At 37.2% G+C, this 23,035-nt stretch overlaps 1 protein-coding gene across 9 annotated transcripts in view; it reads left to right on the top strand.

The window, feature by feature from the left end:
* Positions 1-23,035, top strand: part of PIEZO2 (piezo type mechanosensitive ion channel component 2) — a 314,600-nt gene that overhangs the window by 109,764 nt on the left and 181,801 nt on the right. For all 9 annotated transcript variants that reach the window (XM_074899237.1, XM_074899233.1, XM_074899236.1 and 6 more), the window contains exon 3: positions 3,447-3,572. In XM_074899237.1, coding sequence (XP_074755338.1) covers positions 3,447-3,572 — 126 coding nt within the window. The remainder of the gene's footprint in view (positions 1-3,446; positions 3,573-23,035) is intronic.

Here is a 23,035-nt window from a genome sequence, read left to right as displayed (position 1 = left end):
TAGTTTTTCAGGCCAGTTCTGAGGCAAATCTGCTCTCTCCTTTCCATCCACCACAATCTGCAGAAGCTGGTGGCACCACACTGGTGTGAGTAAAATCAGAACGCAGTGCTTAAGCCACAAACCCAGGTGCTTTGCCAGAATACGTGGTATTTCAGTCTTGATGAACATGGACGAGTCTATACATCTAAATCAAAAATGAAGGAATCAGTGTTGTGATTTTTGGTGTGGGCTAGGGCAATGTTCTCTTGTGTGTCTGTTCTGTCCACACAGTTTCCTGAACAATATATGTTTCCTTCTCTGTGGGTCAGTCACCTACTGTTCATGTCCTTGAGGACCTTCACGTTAAGGCAACTGAACAGTTAAGGAACGTTTTAGCAAAAGGATTGTAACTGTGAGTGAATTAGAATAAATAAAAATTAAAGAAGGATGACAAAAATATTTCGTTCTCATCATAAGAAACTCTGTTTTATTTCAGGAGTTTAATTTCAGCTGTCTCTTTTCTCACCATCTCAGTTCTGTACATATACAGTTAATTTTTCTTTGTGTAATTTAGAACTAAGTTTCCAGTAGAAAGAAAAAAATGTAAGTAAAAATACAGTCAAATTAGTTTATCCAAACCCACTATAAATTGAAACTCATCCCTTATCCAAATCTGTCACTTCTTCTTTGGCATAAATTAAGTATCCAGTAATTCACTGATTTTTAGCACTCCCATTTCTCTCAAGTTGTTGATGTCTCTCCAAAACTTTTGAAATCAGGGGCATAGTATTTCTTAGTTTTCTCCAAATGCTTGTGTCTACTTTCTGCTGGCACAGCTGAACATGGTGCAGGCAAAGGGCTCCTGCTCAGTAGGATCTGATGGTGGTCCTGTCCCACCGATGGCCATGAAGGGAGCAGCCCTTGAGGAATGCTATAACCTACACTGAGCATGTCTAGCTGCCTTCCAGCTGTGTATTTTCCCTGCCATATTTACCAGTACAGTGAGAGACTGTTTATTATCATGGGTGTTAATAGTCCTGTAAATTTTCCCTAGTTTTGTGCAGAAGGAGATATTTTTTTCAATATTTCAGCATTTCATGAAATATATTTTCAACATTTTCTACAGTTACTAGGAGGAAGACAATTACAAAAGTTAAGACTTTGTTAAAGAAATGCTTTGTTCAATCTACAATTTAAATGTGTTTGTTTTCAAGCTTTAAATAATGAAATCTAAAATTGAGCTATATTTTGGAGAGATATGGCAATTGAAATATTGAAAGATGGACCCAAGTTTTTTAATAGTTTTATTTATTTATGTGGAAGGTACATTGGCTAATTGTATTGCATTTTTTTCTCCTTTGGAGGCTGACTGAAACAATTCTATCAAAAAACTTCTAAATCCACTTCTATATGAACAACTCAGTGCTCAATATCTATTGAATTATTAACTCCTGACCACTGAGGAGACTTTGTGACTCAGAACTTCAGAAATCACCAGACTGTCCTTAAAATCTATACGTTTTAACACAGCTGTTAATTCCATGGAATTTGTGTTGTCTAACTGTTTGTCTTCAGCTTTGAGATACGTGATTTCTTAGTATATTCTGAACATGCAGCTTTCATAATACCATGAGCACAGGATCTGGTAATGCAGGAACAAACCACCAAATATTGAAACTTGCCAAAAAATTGTAAAAGCTAGCAGTCTTTGGATTGCATTACATATGACATCACATTTAACAGGTGATTTGATAACGTGTAGCTTGTCATATATTCATTCTTCTAATGATTTTGAAAATATGAGTTATTTTGTTATTTATGCTTTTATAGTGCTTAGAAGTTGTTGTCTTAAGCCAGGAATACCAGGCCAGCTTCTGTAGAAGAGGAACAAAAAATGACCTCTGATCTAAAGAATTTTAAATCTAGTCTTTTTTATTGTAATGCTCTGCAGCCCATGTTGTCTGCTTTCTGTGTGGACTCTGGTGTCTTACCAGTAAAGACTAGTAAATAGGTCATACAAAGCACATAGCTAGTGAATGTACCTTCTTTTTCAGATCACAGAAATTCATACGTAGTCTCACTCTTGCCATTTTTCATTTTGTTTGAATTGCTTAATCTTTTATTAAAAAAAAAAAAAAAAAAGTTCATTAGTTCATTATAGGCATTTGGTATTCAAAATTTGCAGTCAAGATAGTGATCATATGACAAAAGTTTTGAGTCTGAGATATTCTATAACTTTTTCTAAAATTGTTGAATCATGTTTATCTGATTCTTTGCTTTATAAACTACTATTTGGGCCATCAACAACATGCTTGAACTATAACAAATAGAGAGTAAAAAACTGATATACTGTCTGGATACAGAATATGAACTGTTGTAATTTTTCTAGTAGGTGCTCAGACACATGCAGAATAAGTATGAACAAAACAGGCTGTATGTAGATTGAATGTTTCTCAGGTGTACTCTGCTAGTTCTACCCTCCATAGCCTTCGCTTCATTTGTAACCTCGAGTAAGAATTCCAGTGATGATGTTTTTTTAATCTGTAAATTAAAAAAAGACCCTCAAATGCATAAAGCAAGTGGTGTGAAGTCTAGATATAAAATAGTTTGGAAACAACTTTCACTGCAGATAGGTGAGGTAGGGTGATATTTAATGTCTTTTATCAGCAATACAACTTAGTCTTGAAGATGCATATTTTCTGAAATACTAATGGTTTACTTTATTTATTCATACCTTGCAAGTTTGGCTGCCTGTGATTAAGCCGAGTGTTTCCTAGAGGATTTATAAGGAATTTTCTAAGTCTTCATCAAACATTTTCTATTGGCTTTTAGCTATATATATCCAATAAATCATAGAGGAACTATGACCAAGTGTATCTGGCAGAACATTCTTCAGTGTGTACTGACAACTATTTTCAAAAACTTCTAAAGGAAGAGAACGAGGGTAGTCTGCAAAAAGCAAAGCATTCATTTGAAAGTATGCCTATACTCCTGAGCCGAACTGAGGTTTTTGTGTTGTTATCCCCCCTTGCATGTAATTTGTTTTGCAAACAGTAGTTAGATTAACTTTATCAAGATTGGAAGTATCATCCTTATTTTGTCTTTGTACCAGGTAATATGGTGACAAGCATCGTGATGTAAAATTCCTATCTGGAGACTTGAGAAATGTTGGTTGTTGTGTTGGGGTTATTTTTTGTGTTTTTTTTTTTTTTTTAAATCCTGAAAGTAAAAAGAAATATCATTAATAACAATCATTGGGGTTTGTGATTAAGGAGTGCTCAAAGACACTATAATTTAAGTATGTTTTTTGCTATGATGTTGACCCTTAAGGTATAGTCATGAGTAATCTGGAACTGACTTGCAGAAATAGCCTTGGTCAGGATATTTTTACTGGTTTTATACAAAAAAAAACTTTAAGCAATGTTTAGAAATTCACCAACTGTATGTATGTATATTTTGTCTTTTAGGGCATACAGGACGATTATTAAAATCTCTGTGTTTCACCAGTCTATCATTTCTGCTGCTGCACATCATCTTTCAGATTACAATAAACAGTCTTGAAGCTGGAAAAACTATTGAACCTGGTTTTAACTGTGAGTAAAAACCTTTTAGTTTTTATTAGCATTTTAAGTGTTGAAATGCTTCAGTGGTTTGAAAGGTGAAGTGTTGATGAGAAGGCACTTAGCATTGTGCTCCTGTGGGTTTGCAGCTTGCTTCTTTCCCAATTTGTTGCTGTAAGAATTACTTTAGTAGGGCAAGAAGACTAGATGTGTTTAAGAAATGAGAGAAGCATGTCAACTATTTTATTCCCACCAGAGATGCATTTTCTTTCGGCTTAGCACTGACTGTTGTATGTCTTCATCTTTTAGGCTTTCTCAAAATTCCCTCAGAAGCTGAGATGGCTACACATTTATATTATTAGATCATAATTCAATGTATTAAGAATAAAATGAGATTCAGTAATGAAAACTCCTCTACCCATGTATTATGCCTCTGTCTGATGGAACTCTCAAGTTGTTCGTTTAATTTGACTTTAAATCTTGACCCCAAGATTTATGTTTCTAAACAGTATTTGTCTCTTTCTTGCATGTGTTGTATGAGAAGAAGGTTTTTCAATTTTTATTTATATGTAAACACTACTTAAAAATATATTGCATGGTATTTTGTATCTTCCTCTCTCAGGAATTGTTCTTCAATAATTCAGAAGCAAATGTTCTTTATTATGCAGAAGTTAATTAAAATATCTATCCAGTGATTTGGATATGTAACCTCCAGGTAGAAACTATTTGTACTTGTCTTACAATGCTTATGTTTAACATTTAAACCTGTCAACTCACCTTTGATAAATGTCCATTTAATTTATCATAGAGTATGCTGCTGCCACTTGAGTAAACAGTTGTACTACAATTCAACAGAAGAAACCTTATGTGAAGTAAAGCATTTGACTCAAAGTAACAAAATCCTAAGGAAACTTGGAGCGAGCATTACCATTTCACCTTTAACTCAAACCATTTCTTAAAATAAAAGGCATAATTGTGTTTATGAAATATCGGTTTTAACTGGAATGTCTTAGGCTGTTTTGATTCACATCAGACCTTCAGAGTCTAAAAATATGTTGGTTTTTTTTTCAGAAATATATATTATTGGTTGAGTGAACTGGATTAGTTGCTTTTCTATATCTGTTTAACATTGTTATGACTAAAAAGACATGATTTTTACTTAGAGTAATTGTGTATGAGAGTTTGTAACTGTACAAGACAGAGATGCAACCACTGGCATTTTCTTCCTCCTGTGATGGGAACTAGGGTCTACTGTGGAAACTGATTAAAATGACTTCATCCTGAATAGTCCACTTCTGAAGAAATAGAGGGAACGAACTGTTTCTGTTTATCAAGAGTTGCTGAGTGCAACAGCTTCTATTCTAGCTGCCACTAATAATGTTTTCCTTACTTGGGGCCTCAGAGGACAATGGGTATGGCTGTAGTTGTACATTGAATATGCCTCATATTGCACTCTGACACTGAGGCTAGTTGACATGAGATGACCCACATCCTCACCATTAAGCTCTCCTTGCCTCCTGGGTGCAGAGGGTGGGTTGAAGTTGCCTGTTGGAAATGGTATTTGTCCCACAGTAATTCCCAAACTATGCCTGAGTTGTTTGCGAGTGAAGAAGTTGGCTGACCAAAGTTGTTCTGACACTGCTTTAACTGTTTAGCAATATGAAAAATTCAGCTGCTGAATTTCAGTGCCTGAATATGTTTGCAGAGTAAACTGGTACCATTTAGTTTACTGGTATGGTTATAGTTGGTGGGCTTCAAGTGAAGTTAATGAAGAGGGGAACATGATACTGGCATTATGGATGCTGGACCCCTGTGGTGCTGAAGGAGAAGTTGAAGAATGTATAGAGACCACTGTGAATGAAGGGCACAGAAAAGGCCAATGCCTTTGCTAGATCAGGTGATAAGATCAATTATTGTTATTAATGGCACCAGAGTTTACACAGTACTGTGAGGAGAAGGTAAGTGAGGAGAACACAGAATTCCCTCTCCAGAAAGTACTTTGGTAATATTTCTGCTTGTAATTATTTGGTGACACAGCCCCACTGTTCCCCATCTATATGAATAATTCTTTGCAAAACTGACTACAGCAGTGTGCTAAGCCATAGCTGGAGAAGTGACAGCACTGTGCCCATGACATCTGCAGAGTGTTATGATTTCTGCATTTTAGAGTTAGCTGTTAATGTTTATTCAACTCTTTTCACTCAATAAGAAGTACAGAAGTATAAACTGAAAGACTGGAGTTTTCTGTTTCCCTATCCAGGCCCGGATCAACTCTTAAAAAAACATTTTTTACAGCTGTTTGTCTTATACTTAAGCCCTATGCGCCCCGCTGGAAATACTCTAGTCTCTTCTGATGCTTATCATTAGGAAGTTTTTCTCCCATTAGTCAAAATATCCTGTCTTCCTCCTTCAGTCTGATGTGGAAGTGGAGAAAAAACTTTCCATGGGTCTTTATGGTTACCTGTTATGTATTTGAAGGCTGCAGTCATGTCTGTCATATGTACTCTTCTCTTTCATTCTCTTCTCTTTACACAGCTTCAGTCCCTCCAAACTTTCTTCATACATCATGTTTTCTAGGAAAGAGATTAGTCTAATTCTGTTTTCTACAAGTGTTCCAGATATTTCTTGAAGTTCCGTGCCCAAAGCTAGGGAGAATTTACTAGCACAGACTGAAGTATAACAATTACTCAAGTGTCTGCAAGTGACACTCCCTGTTTATGTATTACTAAACAGTAATTTTTGCAATGGTAGAATTCTCACACTTTGTGATTTGCTGTAATCCACAAATCCTTTTCTGAAGAACAAACCATTTTTTTCTAATCCCATATTTATATAGGTGAGTATTCTTACAGTATAATGGTAGTTTATGTTTGCCCACTTTTTTCCAAAATGGTCAAGACTGTTCTGAATTCTATCTCCCAATTTAGTTTTGGCCCCTCTTACAGGGGCCATTTGCAAACACCACCTTTAAGGGGTTTTGGATATACCAAAATGTTTGATTTTTCCTTTAAATGTAATTTTTAAAAAAAATATTCTGGAATTGTACTATCTTCCTGAGTTTAAATAAATTAAGCCATAGAGTACTGAAGGAGCTAGCAGATGTTATGGCAGGACCCCTCTCAATCATCTACTAAAGGTCTTGGAAGTGTGGGGAGGTCCCTGCTGGCTGGAAGGTGGCCAGTGTTATTCCAGTTTACAAAAGAGGCATGAGGGAAGACTCAGGGAACTACAGACCTGATAGTCTAACCTCAATTCCTGGAAAAGCTATGGAGAAAGATTATACTGGGTACTATTGAAAGGCATTTCAAGATTAATGCAACTATCAGGCACAGTCAACATGGGCTTACAAAGGGAAAGTCCTGTTTAACTAATTTGATATCCTTCTATGATGAGATTACCCACCTAGTGGATGAAGGGAATGAGGTAAATGTAGTTTTTTTCTGGATTTTAGTAAGGCTTTTGATACTGTTCCTCACAGCATCCTTCTGGAAAAGTTATCTATACTGTGGGATGAGTGGGTTCACGGTGTGCTGGGTGAAGAACTGGCTGAAGGGCAGGGCTCAAAGGGTGGTGATGACTGGTCACCAGCAACGTTCCTCAGGGTTCAGTTCTAGGGCCAGTTCTGTTCAATATATTTATCAGCAATTTGGATGCAGGAGTTGAATGCACCATTAGCAAGTTTGCTGATGATACCAAGTTGGGAGTTGCTCTCTTGAGGGGCAAGATGCCTTGCAGAAAGGAATCTAAATGGATTGGGGCATTGGGCAGTGATTAATGGGATGAAATCTGACACATCCAAGTGCTGGATTGTGCACCTAGGACAGAGTAATGCCAGGCACAAGTATAAATTGGGAGGAGTGGCTGGAGAGCAGCCCTGCAGAAAAGGATCTGGGGGTGCTGATCAGGTGTAGGCTCAATTGAGTCAGCTTAATATGAGCCCTGGCAGCCTAGAGGGCAAACAGCACCTGGGGTGCATCAAACACAGCACAACCAGCTATTCAAAAGAGGTGCTTATCCTGCTGTACTCAGCGTTGGTGCGGCCTCACCTTGAATACCGTGTGCAGTTCTGGGCACCACAATTTAAGAAGCATGTAAAGGTCCTTGAATGCATCCATAGGAGGGCAGGAAAGCTGGCGAAAGGGCTGGAAGGCATGTCCTGTGAGGAGCAGCTAAGCACTTTGGGCTTGTCTAGTTTGGAGAGAAGGAGGCTGAGGGGTGACCTCATTGCTCTCTGCAGCTTCCTGAGGAGGGGATGTGGAGAGGGAGGTGCTGATCTCTTCTCCCTGGTATCCAGTGACAGGACACATGGGAATAGCTCAAAGCTGTACCCATCACAGGAGGTTTAGTCTGGACATTAGGAGGCATTTCTTTACTGAGAAGGTGGTCAAACGCTGGAACAGGCATTCTAGAGAGGTGGTCGATGCCCCAAGCCTGTCAGTGTTTAAGAGGCATTTGGACAATGCCCTTAATAACATGCTTTAACTTTTGGTCAGTCCTGAATTGGTCAGGCAGTTGGACTAGATTATTATTGTAGGTTCCTCCCAACTGAAATTATTCTATTCTAGTCTAGTCTAGTCTATTCTAGTCTAGTCTAGTCTATTCTAGTCTAGTCTAGTCTATTCTAGTCTAGTCTATTCTAGTCTAGTCTAGTCTATTCTAGTCTAGTCTAGTCTATTCTAGTCTAGTCTAGTCTAGTCTAGTCTAGTCTAGTCTATTCTACTCTATTCTGTTTTACTCTATTCTATTCTACTCTATTCTATTCCCCTCGTAAATGAGATGAGAGTAAGTGCTATAAATGTGCACCTTTGGTACATTACTTTCTAGGCTGAGTAAAAAGACAATATGAGGAGGAAGAAGAAAAGCTGTAGTAGCAGAAAGGAGGAAACCCCCTTGCAATTATTTTGGTTTATGTTTAATTGCTTACTTATGCTGTGATAAACTATTTGAAGTTTTCATGCGTTCTTACAGTGATTGTTCCCTCTCTTGCTTTCATTCTGCAGGGAAATTAAAGCTGTTTCTACAGCTCCATAATTTTCACCTCAGAAATGTATGAATGAATGTTCTAACTTAATTCTGTATTTTTTTTTAATTTGTTGCCTTTGTGTAGTTAAGAATCTAACTCCTGACAGAGTTTCAGAAATGGGTGAGAGGGTGCTATACCCTTGTCTTCAAATTCTGTAGGTTAGTTTGTCTCTTTATGTTCAAATGCCAACTTCTGAATCAAAAGATCATTTTCTGGTTTTAGTTTTTCTTTTCACAGTGCTGTATTAAAGCCTCTGAAAATATTTTCACTTTGGTAATAGAAACACTTGAAAAATGTTTAAATTAGAGGTGTGATACAGACTATCACCTCTTAAACCGTATACAGTTATAGTTTCAATTTTGAAATGAAGAACAACCATCTCTTTATCTTTTAAATCTAGAAGAAGTTTAATTTGAGCCATCTGCAAGAGCAAAGCAGACATGTCGAATTTCAGGCTCAGTTTAAATTACTCTGATTTTATCCTGGAGTTCTTTTATTCAAAATCAGCTGATAGAGAGTGTTTAGGATAAGTAATCCAGGAATTAACTTCTTTTTTTTTTTTTTTTTTTTTTTTTTTATCCCCTTCGTCTTTTAGAGGTCATATACCTTCTCTTTCAGGATGGCTGCAAAATGCTACAGCATTCTATAAATCATACAGGAGACCTATGTTGGCAGGCTGATAGGGGTGTTTAAAAATGTTTAGCCAACAGAACATCGTTGTTTCTTCCGAGCCTTGTGATTATTGCCTAGCATTAATAAAACTTTGTTGCTAGAACTCCTTATTTAGCTTAATGAAAGATTTCTGGTTAGGCACAGCTGCATTGTATGGAACTAACATTGAATACCTCCCAGATAGTTTCTTTTTAAAATCAGAGTTCATATAGGAAAGAAAAAGAATAAATGCAGAAAGGGTGAGCTGGGCTAATCTTAAGCCAGCAAGAGCTACGTAATCAGTCATGTTTCACTGATGATATCTCCATATAACACAGAATCAGATTTTGAAATGTAGTAATACAATTTAATTATTATATTTGAACTTCTGATGGAATAAAATTCTGATTATTAGATTAGGTAACATATTTTGAGTATAGAATCTGTGAGACAGGCAATTGAAAATTAGATCACAAGGTAACATAGAGTCATATTCTTCAGTATGCATGCTATAGATCTTTCCTAGGACTAATTTTAAACACCTTTAAAAATGGCATTTCTACCAGCAGGAATGTTTTCCACAATGTTAATTTTAAACTTTACTTCCCATAAATTAGTGCAATTATTCCTCTTCACTCTACTGCTAAGTGTATCCTCCTCTTGTGTTTAGTCAGTCTGTAAAAACATTGCAATTTCTTTTTCTCTTAGTCGTAGTGGTGTACATCCATTTTTTATTTTATGCTGACTCGACCATCTCGGTCTTGAATTCTGCAAATGGTTCTACTGAAATGCTTGTTCTTTCAGAACAGTATTTTAGTTCATGAGAAATGCAACTAAGAATAGTTCAACTCTGCAGTAATTAAGTTTGTATTCAATGTTCATTAAAATACCAAAAGGGGCATTTAAGGTATTTCTGGATATTTTTCTTATACATCAAATAGAACTGATGGAGCTGAAATCGATGCCTTGAAATCCTTCTACAAACTTTTTACGAATCTCTTCATTTGTTTGCTATGTATAGTTTGGGTGCTTTATTCACAAAATGTTTATGTGAAGAAAAAAGGAGAATAGGCTTAAAGCACCAAGTTGCTTAGATAGCTTCTCTGTTAGATCATGGGAACTAAATTCAGATACTTCTCTGTCCCCAGTATGCTGTGGTGAATGTCAAACAAATGCATGCCACCATTGTGGAATCATAATAACTTTCTGCTTTAGATAAATTTTGAAATGATTTCTTGGCTAAAAGATCATCCTGTGTTTGCATTACTACCAGCATGCCCTTGAGGATTTGGGTTATATTAGGAAGCAGCAATACCCAGTACAAATAAATTAGGTTTCACCATTTATTGAAAGCTCAGACTCAGGACTGCAGCTGACCTTTTGTAGGAATGAATAATTACTTTTTCCTATCTATCTGGTAAGATTTCATGTCTTTTATACTCTCCTGAGCTTGCTTTTAAGGTTGTGCTGCTTTTGAAAAGTACTGCATCTGTAAAGGCTATTGTATTTCTAGTTGGATTTATTAACCCATTAGAAATAAAGATGTTGGTTTTACTTATAAAGGGGCAAAAGATTAAGAAATTTCATACAGAGTTTCATATTTCTGTTTCAAAGATGGGTGGTGGATGCATGCAGGTCTTTCAAATACCATGACTTACTGGCCCACCTCCTGCCAGGAGTCTGAGCATATCTCATGGGGTCTTGTTAGCTATTTGGACACATCATTTCACAAGAGGCTGCCTTGAAAACAAATATTTCAAAAATATTAAAAATTTGAAATACTATTTAATGAAGCAAATATTCTGATAATTTCCTGACCATGAATTTTCTTGTTAATTTTGACAATTTTAATTTCCAAAATGTTACTTCATATGAAAATTAAATTAATCCAAATGGCACTAAGAAAACTACTAAGTTTATATAAGAACCTTCTGCTTCTGAGCAGAAGTCATAGCAAAGTAAACATTTCACTTTAATGCTGAAAAACTCACTATGTCCTCTGGAATGGTTTTGCTTACCAAAACCAAAGGTAACAGTTCCCCACATTAAACAGCACTCAGGCAGTTGCATCCCAGGCAAACCAGCTCATTCTTCCCGAACAAATGCATCCGTTTCTCACTGACTGGGCAGACATTCAAGATGCCTTCTAAACAACTGGTTTAGCTGCAAAGATGTGAGATATTCAGTCACCTTCATCGTATGTGTAACATACTCTTCTTTTTCTATTTAATGAAATCTTCATTCCAACATTCAAATGTCTACCTCAAACTTGAGCCCTTCCTTTGACCTCATATCTGCATTTTGTCACATTTCTTTTTTATGAGATGTGTAGAGACTGAAGTGTTTAGTCTCTTTAGCAATTGCCTTGGGCTGTTATAGTTGAAACTAAAATGGATGTAATCTGTAAACTGCTTATCTGTTTGAAAATGTATGTTTAGAAGCAAACCTTTATTCCATTAGAAGTGGGCATTATTTTGCAGAACATCTGCATTTTAATCATGTTTTTGTGTGTCATCTCAAAGATTATAGTTGTGGCCAAAGTTTGAGTAAAAAAAAAAAAAAAAGCCTGTAAATGTTTCAGAAACAGTTCATTCTGTTATCACAGTTGTCAGATTGTGCTTGTGTGATGTTGGTATGCATGGCAAGAAGAGAAGATTCAGAAATTAACTCGTGTTTCAAGAACAATTTTGGAATATCCAGTATAGCAAATCTTTCATGTGTGTGTGTGTGTGTGTGTGAAACAACCAGCTGTAGTACTGCAGAAGAGTCAGAATAACCTTTCATTGAGGGAATATATATGTTGAACTCAGCATTGTCTTAGCCTGTGATATTTACTACAGCAAACACAGTACAAATTTACAGTGTTAGATCTTTAAGTAGAACAGTTCCAGAATGGTGAGTAGTGGTTTAGTGGAGAAAAAAAATTAAATGCCAATATTTTAATAGAAGAGATTGTACAGATTCTGCATGCTCTCCAGCACCTATGTAAGACTGACAATACTAAATCCCATATTAAAACAGTCTAGTTTTAACTAATTCAGATACCTATGTATTTTTGAAGTTCTGACCTACAGTCTTTAATAATTATTAAATCAGTACAGACAGCTAGTTACCTGGAAAGACGTTTTGATCATTTTTTGAGAGATCAGCTACTTCACATGTTTAACTTTGTACTATATCCTCACCAAGCTATCTGAAGCTTTGCTGCTTGTATCATTAGCAAATATTAAAGACTGAGAATCCGAGAAGCTAAAATGTTTCCAGAATGCAGGTTAATATAGCTATAAAAATGACAGGGAACTGTGAAAGCTGTTCTTTATTCAGAGTCAATATATGGATTTTGTCCTTATCCCAAGCAGTAGGACTTTCTGTTCCTGGTACTTCCATATGCCCAGTGCCATGTGGATTAAAAAAATCCCTGCCTTGATTTAGTTTGTGAACCCCTCTGAGAAGGGGCTTTTCCTATATTGTAGTTTGTAATGTATGACCTGCAGCAGGAGTCGGCTGTATGACTTGCGGCTTATGGAGATACCACAGCTTAAAGAACAATGAGAATAGGATTTCTTAGAGCTTCCCTCTTATCAGCAACTATCCCTGCAGAATAATGAGCTTAAAAGCCATGAAAAACCATTTATCCAAATCTCCACTGAGAGAGAAAATTCTATAGAGATTAGCACAAGTAGTGCACATACAGATTTCAGTAGAGCATTCATAGCTGAAGCTCCTGTCATAGTACTTCACATGGCAAGTACCTCTGAAAACCTAACAAATGACATGAAGGAAGAAGACGTGATGTTAAGAAAAAAAAAAGTGTGCTTCTTATAGTTCTTTTGTTTCATAGAATGCCGATTCTTGCACAGGTGATATGCAACATCTGAATCATAAAATACATGAAAAAGAATTTCTCTGTCAAGGAGAACTTGGGACGTATAAGAATGCTTAGCCATAAATTGCTGAAAGATCAGGCTGTGATGGTGCAAATATGGTCATTATACAACGTCCTAGAAAGGTCTGTGACTGTAGAGTATTACCAATGACCATTTCTGACTGTCACTTCAGTGTTTCGGAGAGTCAAGAATGTATAGTATTATCACATCCTGCAATAAACTGTTAATCAGTCAAAGGTGTTAGCATACTTTGTTTTGCCTCACCAGAAACTTGCAACAATAGTTTATTCTGCACATGAATGTTAATTTTCCTTTAATTTAGTACACATTTAATGTCCACGTTTCTTCAACACTTTTAGTACAACTTTATGCACCCAGGAAATTTATGACTGGGGAAACAGAAGCTTCTGTAATTGTTTCTTAGGCATGTATGATAAGTCCTGCTTAATTTCCTGCTGGGTGTTGCTGCCTAGCAATTCAGACAGTTGATGTTCATTGTACTTACAGAATCTTTATTTCTGGACTCACATGCTGCCATGTGAAAATTGAGCAATATTCTACTCATTTTCAGCCCTGATCTATAATGCCTTCTGTATAATGTACATAATTAGGCTGTAATGATGTTAGCATACTCACTTGTGTTCTACCATTTCAGAGAATCTGATGTAGGAGATGATCCTTCTCACTGCCACTCACAGTTTGTGGTCTTGACAGTCAGATTTACATTGGAGAGAAGAGCTGGGAAACTGCTGGGTGGCAGTGTACACCATGGGGTGTACAGCTTCTTTCAGAAGCTGGTGGACTTCGGAAGGTATTCTCATGTTGCACCCAAGGAAGCACCCTGTGTGCCGGCTGACGCTGTGATGCACTTAGGCAGTTTTCTTTTTTGTGTCTCAGTTGCAGCTACGATGTGTACATCAAATAGCGGGCTAGTAGAAAGGAAGTGTGACAATCACTGTCACCTTGTTTTAGGGCTGCTGGTAGGAGAGAGAGTGGCTGTTGTCTTTCTCCCTCTGCCCTCTTAAGGGAAGGAGCAGCAGTAGCAGACACAAGGAAGAAATCAAGGCCAGCTGGGAAGGAGAAGGCACTTGCTAAAACTTGAATAGCAGAGAGGAATGTATGTGTGGAGGAAATGAAAGCAGAAGAGAGTAACTGTTTTGTTGATTTATACTCTTGGTTAGCACTCTTGGTAAATTAAGAAGCAAATGTGCAGAGTAGCCTTCTATATTTTTGTAAGTAGCCACTCCCTTGTCCCCTAGTTGTATGCTTAAACTTCCAATGAAAATCTTGTCATACAGTATACATTGCCAACTGCTTTTAAGTCCAAAGTTAGTAGAAAGCCTGTTTTCCATATTGTGAAAAGTTTTTGAAGACCAACAAAGTCAGAAACAGATTATTCACACAAAAAGTTCTAGCAAAAAAACTTGTCTACAGGGTTAAACCATCACACTGAAACCAGCTCTACTGTTATAGTGGGTATTTTGGCTAATTAGTGGTGTTTTGCTGTATCAGTACAGGGTATGTAAGGATCAACACCACAGTGCTTTAGCAACCAGCATCTCTGGACTGGTGTAGAGCACCACGTTGAAATGTTCCCTTGTTGATCGTTCAAATCACTGTAACATAAATATTTTACTGGGGATTCTTACTGTAGAATTACTGTTCAGGAGTAGGAAACTATATATTTGCATGTTGGACACTGTTTAGACAAATGCTTTCCACTGAGAATAAATATTTCACTTCATTTCTGAGGATTTGTCTTTTCTGTTTGGCTGTTTACATCTTTATGTATTTCTCTTCGTCACGTAATCATTTTAAGTCTATCTAGAAAATCTGATTCATTAGTGTGATACTGTGAGACTTTGCATGTGCCTGTGCTCACATTATAAGTTTGAGGGGGTTTTGGCCCTTGGGCTTGAGCTTTCTGAGCTTCTTAATGCTTTATGTTGACAGTGCAACCTGGGTCTCAGCTGGGAAGCAAACAGCAAATTTGAATTGAGATGGTGACATCTGCTCACCACAGCTACTCTGCTATGGCTGGACCACTAGTTGGGCGTCAGCTGTAAGAACAGGTGAGGTGTGGTGCAGCAAGGTGGGTGGCAGCTATGAGGGGCCATCCCTGGTGGTGCAGCACCCCTGGTGGGTGGGCTTCCCTGGGCAGTATGGGCTGGAGGCTGCTCTGGACAAAAACTAGGTCTTGACTTGAGGTTGATCTTGAGTAGGAAAGACTGGGCTTACTTAGCTGTTCATGGAATCTGTGATATAAAACAAATCACCCTGTGAGAGCAAAAGCTGTCACTCACATAAGTGTGGCTTGGAGCCATCTGGAAAAATATGTTTTCTTCACAGACTTGGACTTGAAATACCTTGGTGGGCTCTCCTGCATCAGTGTGTTAGAACATAGATCCTAAACCTAGGTCAAATACAATGTGATCTTGCACGCTTTGAGTTTACTTCCAAATGGAAAATCTGTCTTAAAATTTCCTTCAATTTCTGCCAGATACATGAGCCTGAATCATTAACCACGCAGGATGCAAGAAGGCGCTGCACCTTACACCTTTGGTGTAAACAATGTGCAGCACATCTGTCATGCTTATGTTTAACCCAGAGCAAAATAAATTAGAAGAATTCCTTAACACTTACAAAAGAAAAAATACCCTTCCCATCTTTGGAAGGAAGACAACTAATTAGATGTGTTTAGAAGGGTAGACTTGATTTCCAAAGTCTTAAACATCCCTCTTTTGTTTCATTACAACTCTAACATTTTCCTAGTAGCTAGATCTGGAGCATTGCACCATTTCCATATATATATATATATATACTATGTTTACTGCTGAATTTTATCATACCATGTTCCTTTAGGGATTTGTTTAAAGCAATCAGTAAACTAAATTTCAGAGATGTTATAGTTATCATCTAGACTAAAACCAGAATGATTTTCAACAGCATCAGTGAAAGTTTTTGTAAATGAAAAATATTTCATGACAAAACTGTAATCCTATTTTTATGTATCTAGAAAGAAGGAGAGTAGAACACACTATCTTTCAAAGTCCAGTGACTAGAAAATGAACTTGATTTCCAGGTATCATCAATGATACCAAGTGCCTATTTTAAAACTGAAAACGATTTTTAACAGTTTTCACACTAAAGTAGTGTGAAACACTGAAAAGCATTATGATATACTCCAGCCAGTGGCTGATAAGAGTTTTCTGAAGCTTTTTGGGGTGTAGAAGACTATATAGAAGTAGTTCCTGAAGCGAATCAGAAGTAATGTAATTCAGAGTACATTAATTAAAAGCTCTTACTAGTATAATTGTTATGTATATAGTCATATATTTCAAGAGAAGACAGCCAGCCCCCAGTATAAAGGACACAGTGATAAGAACTGATAACATTTTATGCATTTTTGGTTCATGCATCACTTCATCTACAAAGTCATTATTGTCAAGAAATGTCATACAACAAATTCTTTTTCAGGGTCTTTTTGGCACACAAGTTTAGAACGTTGAAATGCAAAAGCATGTTTTTAAACTTATCCTTTAGAGCCAGCAGGGTTTGACCTGGTCATGGATTGTGTCCCTGCAGTTTGTTGGCGATGCCACAAATGGCTACATAGCAGTTTCTGGGAAATCCCTGCTTTTTCTAGACCTCACAGGTTTGTCTGTGAATAATGTAATGTTTCATGAGAGAACTCATGTTCTTACCTCCACCATAGAAATGTTGACTCAAATTACACCCAGAACAGGCTCCATTGTAGATTCTAGCAATTTAACATCATTCTTAGAAATACAGTCCTTAGTTTAGGTGCTGAGGGGGATTTTAATGGTCCTAAAAATCTTACATCCACCTGGAGGGTGTGGTGGTCTAGTGCTAATTAAACACAGCTGCAGTATAAAACTTGTGGAATTAAAAAGACATACCGGTGAAAGTTTTATTTATAAGCCTGGACTTTCTCCCTCCCTCTGTTTTAACAGAAAGGAGATAAAAGATGTTTTTTTGTGGCTAACTTTTTCTGTATACATGCAGATGTGAGATAGGTACTCTTCCAATCTGCAACTGATATCCCAGAGATTGCAAGAGTAGAAAATAATTGCAGCTGATGTTGTTGTGCTGGCAACAGTTCTAATTTTGTAACACTTCTTGGTCCTCCATTTCTTATTATTTCACAGTTATCCTTTACCTTATTCTTGGCTATCTGATGTTTTATATTTGCACAGGAATAAAGTATAAAACTGGCAGAAACAGTAACAATCAGTGCTGTGTGAAGGGGGCAAGGGATGTCTTTTAAATTGCTATCAGATTGTGCTCAATTTCTTTCTGTTTATATAAACATGTACGCACATTTTCGTCTTCAGGGGCCTCATTCATTACAGCAGGAGCTTTCTGTGATTATTAAGTTTTAGTACTGCACAGCAACCTGTGCAATTTCAGGAATCAGGCTGATTGAATTACCCAATTAGGCAACTTTGCTAAGCAGGGGAAGGAGGACATTTCAGGACTGTTTTTTCAGTAATAAAATTCATTAAATTGTCTGAGGTTTAAAAAACTGTAAGTACCAGCGAGAAAGGAAAGTGTTCTGTAGTGGGCAGTGGCGTAGAAGTACAACTTTGACTCCAAGTATGGGTGCTTCCAAAAAGGTGCTGAGGGGTACAAAACAGGCAAGATTACAGGGGATGCAATACTTCAAGATCTCACAGAAAAATCAGTGATTTTATTATCAAAACGGAAAAAAATTTACTATTATTATCTGCAGTGCATATATTTGTCACACAGTAAATCACTCGTTTCTGCAGAATGGAGATACTGAGCAGCAGTGATTTGCTGAACTTCAGTTTCTTCTTGGTCAGATGCTCAGTAGCCATGAAACATGCAGGAGGAGGGGATGAATAAAAGCTGGGGGGAAAATCAGCAGATATACATGCGTGTTGTCCACCAGTCTCTGGTTGAGTAACTTGGAGTCCATGGTGGATTTGCTTTTCTGCAGTCCTTAAGGCTGCTACTCATGCAGCTGTTGCCTCAACAAGATTTAGGGGAGGGAATCGACATACAGGAACAATTTTTTAGTCACAGTGTTGTTTCAAATAAATCCTTCACTTTTTAGTTCTACCTCTAAGTGCCATTAAGATTTTTATGCAGTTTGTAAATTAAAAGTTCTGGGGAATGGCTGAGATCTCATTTGTCATCTTGGCGTATAGGTTTGAGCTATGGTTCTGCCCAGTGTAGAGTTCTATAGCCATGCAAGACTGACCCTATCTTCTGCTACTGTACTCTCATTGTATCATATTTTTATGAGGACTTTTAACCAAAATAAATTTCATCTTATGAAATTACATTGCCTTGAGAGTGAAATACCACTTTTTCATTACTATCCCATTCTCTCAACAGCCTATCCACAAGTTAGATTTACACAACACCTGATATGTGAATTTTAAAATTATTTTTATGACTTTTCATGTCCCCATTGAAACATTGTAAAAATTCTCTCATATATGATAAAAACAAAGATCCTGAGCAAGGAAGTTCACAGAATACACAACCACATAAAACAAATGCTTATACAAATATCTGGAAAAAGTCAAAGATGGGTTTCCACATCTATCCTACGTCATTCTGGATGACAATAAAAAATTATGCTGCATTTCCTCTTCAGAGATCACAGCTGTTCCTGTTGCTTTTTTTTTTTTTTTTGTAGCTGTAGCAAAGAGTGAAAGGTTCTACAACGGGATCTGCAGGAACTGACAATAAATATTGTATGAAATTTTGCAGGTGATTTAGTCAAAAGGTAAAAATTAACATGTGTTTTGCTATGTAATTTTCTTGGAGAAGAGAAACAATTTTACTTTTTAGGTAGTGTCAGCTTTTTATTTCATAGACTTCTCAAAAGTTGGTTGAAGTATCACTTATGTTAATGAAATTCAGTTATTCCTTTTTATAAGAGTTGCATTTTGTTGTACAGTAATACAGTTATTTTAAGATCTCTGAAGTGTTTGCACTTTATCCTTCACATAAATTAATATCCTAATATTTAATTCTAAATAGATGTCTCATTAGCAGTGTTTGGCATGACCAGAAAGGCAGAAAAGCAATCCTGCATGTAATCATTGCTGATGCTACAGCTAAGCCATTGCATACACTGCAGTGATGTACCACTAGTGCTGGGTTAGTTAGTGAGAGTGAACTGCCTACACTTGGTAGCTCACTGTTTCCTAAATGCACTAGATTTTTTTTTTTTTTCTCTCCAAAGCTTTGATGTATGTCACAGTAGTTCTCTTTTACATGAGCAGGTAGAAGATGCATTGTTAGACTGTTTCATGGAGGTAGAATACAAGGCTTAGCAGGGTATCTGCCAGTGTTGTGCAAGGAGTATTTAGCAAACGCAGTCACAGAACCTTGGTTTCTGTTTTCTATTCAAAAACATACAATATGTAGCTCTGAGAATGAATAAAGCTTAAATATCAGACTTACATGACATTATGCTAGGTCTCTTAGGATTTGCTAATAGGGTCTAGATTTTAGATATGAGAAATATCCACTAGATTATGGCAAAAAAGGGAAAATATTTCTCACTTGCTCTGCTTCCTTTCCCTCACTACCTTCTACATGTCACACAGTGGCTGCATTCATCTCTGAAACCTTCACTGTCATGTTCTCTTCTCTGAGTTAGGACCACTGCCAAAGTGATCCCATGTTTATAGAGGGACTTTTTGTTTAAGTTACTGTTTGTGGTACAAATAGCTACTTTCACCTTGGAGTTGTACCTTTTTTGGAGGGATATATTTAATTCTGAGGTAGTACCCTCTATATTTGGATCAGTGCTCACAAAGTTTGGCCTCTATAATTTTCTATTAATATTAATAAAACCCATCCCCCTAGCATATGGGATGCAGAGGACACTGCAAAGCAAGCTGTTATAAACCCCAAAAAGTTTTATGAGCTGAAATATTTGAGTTTGGAGAGGGAAATATAAACTTTTGCAATTTTAAAATGCTAATGCTAAATCCATTCAGATGTAAATCAAACCCATCAGGAGCACTCTGCTCTTTAGATACTTTATTCTAACATGGTTTTGTTCATTATTCCTTCCTCAGTTGGAGGTTGTATATGAAAGCTGTTAAATTAAATAAGTAATGTGTTCCTATGAAGATGATTAGTATATTTTGGAACTCAGAAATGGTAGAAAAGTTAGGTAGTATTTCAACATAAATAACAATGTGAGTGACTTTTTTTGTTTTGAAATTCTTAGTCCAGGATGTGGATAGTTAGGTTATTCATAATAGCTCTGGATATTTCCCAGTGTTTGGCTAGGCTTTGAATGATGATCTCTGATACTGGAAATCTTGTGCTTCTTTATGTAGGGTAGAGTCAAATAATAGGGGTTTGAAATAAAGTGTTCACATACATTTTCATACATTCACATACACTTCATAAGTTTTCATACCTTCACACTCATATCGCCCAGACATCTTTTTTAATTGGCGTGACACTATCTCACTTGATAGTTCTGTTTTAAACTTCATTAAATTTGTTGCACACTAGAAGTACCTTATGTTAGAAGCATTTGTGTGGCTCCATCTGTATCCTGTGCTATTTTGTGAGACTTCTGTGACTTGTCTGTCTCTGCTGTTGCTCTGTCTTGGGAATTGGATGTCACTTTCCTGTTTAAGCATTGGCATTCAGTCAAGATATACCCATTTGTAGTTCTTGTTCTTAGAGTTTGTGACAATTCAACTTCCTTGCTATCAAGCCTTTATTGATATTTCCAGGAACTGTATGGAAGTCCTAAATCATTGTATCCTCTGTGGAAAGGCAAAGATGAGGATGAAATATCTCATCAAATAAATTTTTGAAGCCATTATTAGAACCTTTCTTTGAACAGAGTGACAACTAAGATTATATTCAATGTATTTCAAAAGTGAAGGTCTGAGATCCTCTTATACAAATGGCATAAACAAGGACCAGGATCAGATGTGGTCCCTGGTCTTATGTCATTACCCCAACTCATAACAAGTTAGACTGGATTTTGTCAGCAAATATCAACATAACTGTGCAGATAACTCTAGGTGACAGAAGAACACATTTCATTCAGAATTGATGTGTTTTGACCATGGAAAGTTAATATTCCTTGGTGCACAAGAGATTGACAAGTTACTGGGAGACAAGATTTTCAAGTTTCCCTGTACAGACAGCTTTATCTTATTGCCATCCACCAACCACCTAGCCTCGAGCATACCTTGCCTGCCAGCATGTGGGAGGAAACTTTTCTGCATGTATTTATTTCTTACAGTAACACAATTAATGAGCTAGTGATCTACTTTCTAATCTGTTTGTTTACCCTGATGCTTCTATTGGTATCTGCAGGAGCAGATTTCATAGAACTATCTCAGGGCTCTTCCTGCAGACCTCCCCTTCAATTTATCGTGTTCTGGTTTTCCCTCTTGCTGGTTTGTTTGTTTGTTTGTTTGATTTTTAGTAGAAGTATACTACTTCAGCAGTGCAAAACCTAATAGGATTTTTCACTCCAAAAGACTTACTGAGATACATAAAAAAAATCAAGCAGTAAGGTATCAATATTGTAAACATTCAATGTGCTGAATAATCGTTGTAGAACTTCACCTGAAATGTGCAACTATCTGCAGAGCTGTGGATCTAATATACCGCTGAGAGATTGTTCCTAAACAGGAGCTTCATCTTCCTAATTGTGCATCCAGTGAGATCCTTGTGTTGAAGAGTATCAGTGGGGAACTCCTGCTGGCTTTCTTTTCTATCTCCTTTCTTCAGGGTTCACCTGCTGATGGCTGCCAGTATGCCAGGAACCACAACTGTCCCCATGAGATACAGCTCCTTGTACATCAGACACAGTAATGGTTTCTTCAGAGTCAGCTTCCAGTCCCTCAGTTGGGCAGCTAATTGGCCTTTCTCAGCATATTTGGCTTTTATCAGGTACAAACCTTGATACAGGAGTATTTTCCACATTCATGTTCATTCACTGTAGGGCAGTGTAGTGACAAGTGTAACAGGATGTACAGAGTACAGCAGGGTCCAATTGGTCAGCAGCCTGAATCCACAGAAACCAGGCTATGATTTCCTTTTGCATCTGTAAAAACAGTTCCGTTTGTGTAACATTGTACCATTATTACTTCTTGTCATCTAATGTATTTTTCTTAATTGGCTAATTCTTTTATCCATGTGCCAAGCGTAAGTCCACCTCCGTGGAAGTGTCAGTCATTAGCTGCATCTATGTTCACTTAGCCCAACACATCTTTACATGCTATATTTGGATTTCTTCTGCAGTGCATTTCCTCTTGCAGTACCACATATATCCTGTATAGACCCTCCCTAGTCCTTTGGCTGCAGGCATCTGGATTGTTACAATTATTGGACACCTTATTTTTCAATCGTGCTGAATTCTCCTTTTGCTTACATTTCGAAGTATGCTTCCTGAGATCAGCAGGAGGTCTATCAACATTAACGCTTCTTGCAGAAGTGCAAATGCCATTACTAACCCATTTGTCACGTAAGCATTTGACCTGGGTATTTTTGTGGCCCCTCTCTGTTGGCAGTGAAAGAATCTCTTGAAAATAAAATAAAAACCAATCAGCTGTTTTGGTAGTAATTTGAGTCTCATAATTGTGATATCACTGCTCGGTGAATCCACGTTTTCAGGCAGGCACACCAGCAGCTCACTCCAGAATCTCTCAGGACATTTACAACAGCCAGGAACTCTGGTACATTTTAGGCGTACAGAGAGGTTCCACCTGTCAGGTTTTGAGGCACTTGGAAAAGGAGTGAAACAACTTTTCTTCTTCAGTGTCTTCCAGTACTAATAATGAGAATAGGTTGGAGAGAATAAGAGATGTGATGTACAGTAAATCAAGAAGTCATTACTTGTTAATTTTCTTACTTTATGTGAGGTTTGCATCTGAGCAGAGGAGATC

The sequence above is a fragment of the Athene noctua genome, chromosome 2 (assembly GCF_965140245.1).
Source record: "Athene noctua chromosome 2, bAthNoc1.hap1.1, whole genome shotgun sequence".
Lineage (NCBI taxonomy): Eukaryota > Metazoa > Chordata > Aves > Strigiformes > Strigidae > Athene > Athene noctua.
The sequence above is the reverse complement of the archived record's forward strand: the minus strand, read 5'-3'. Positions and strand labels throughout refer to the sequence as shown.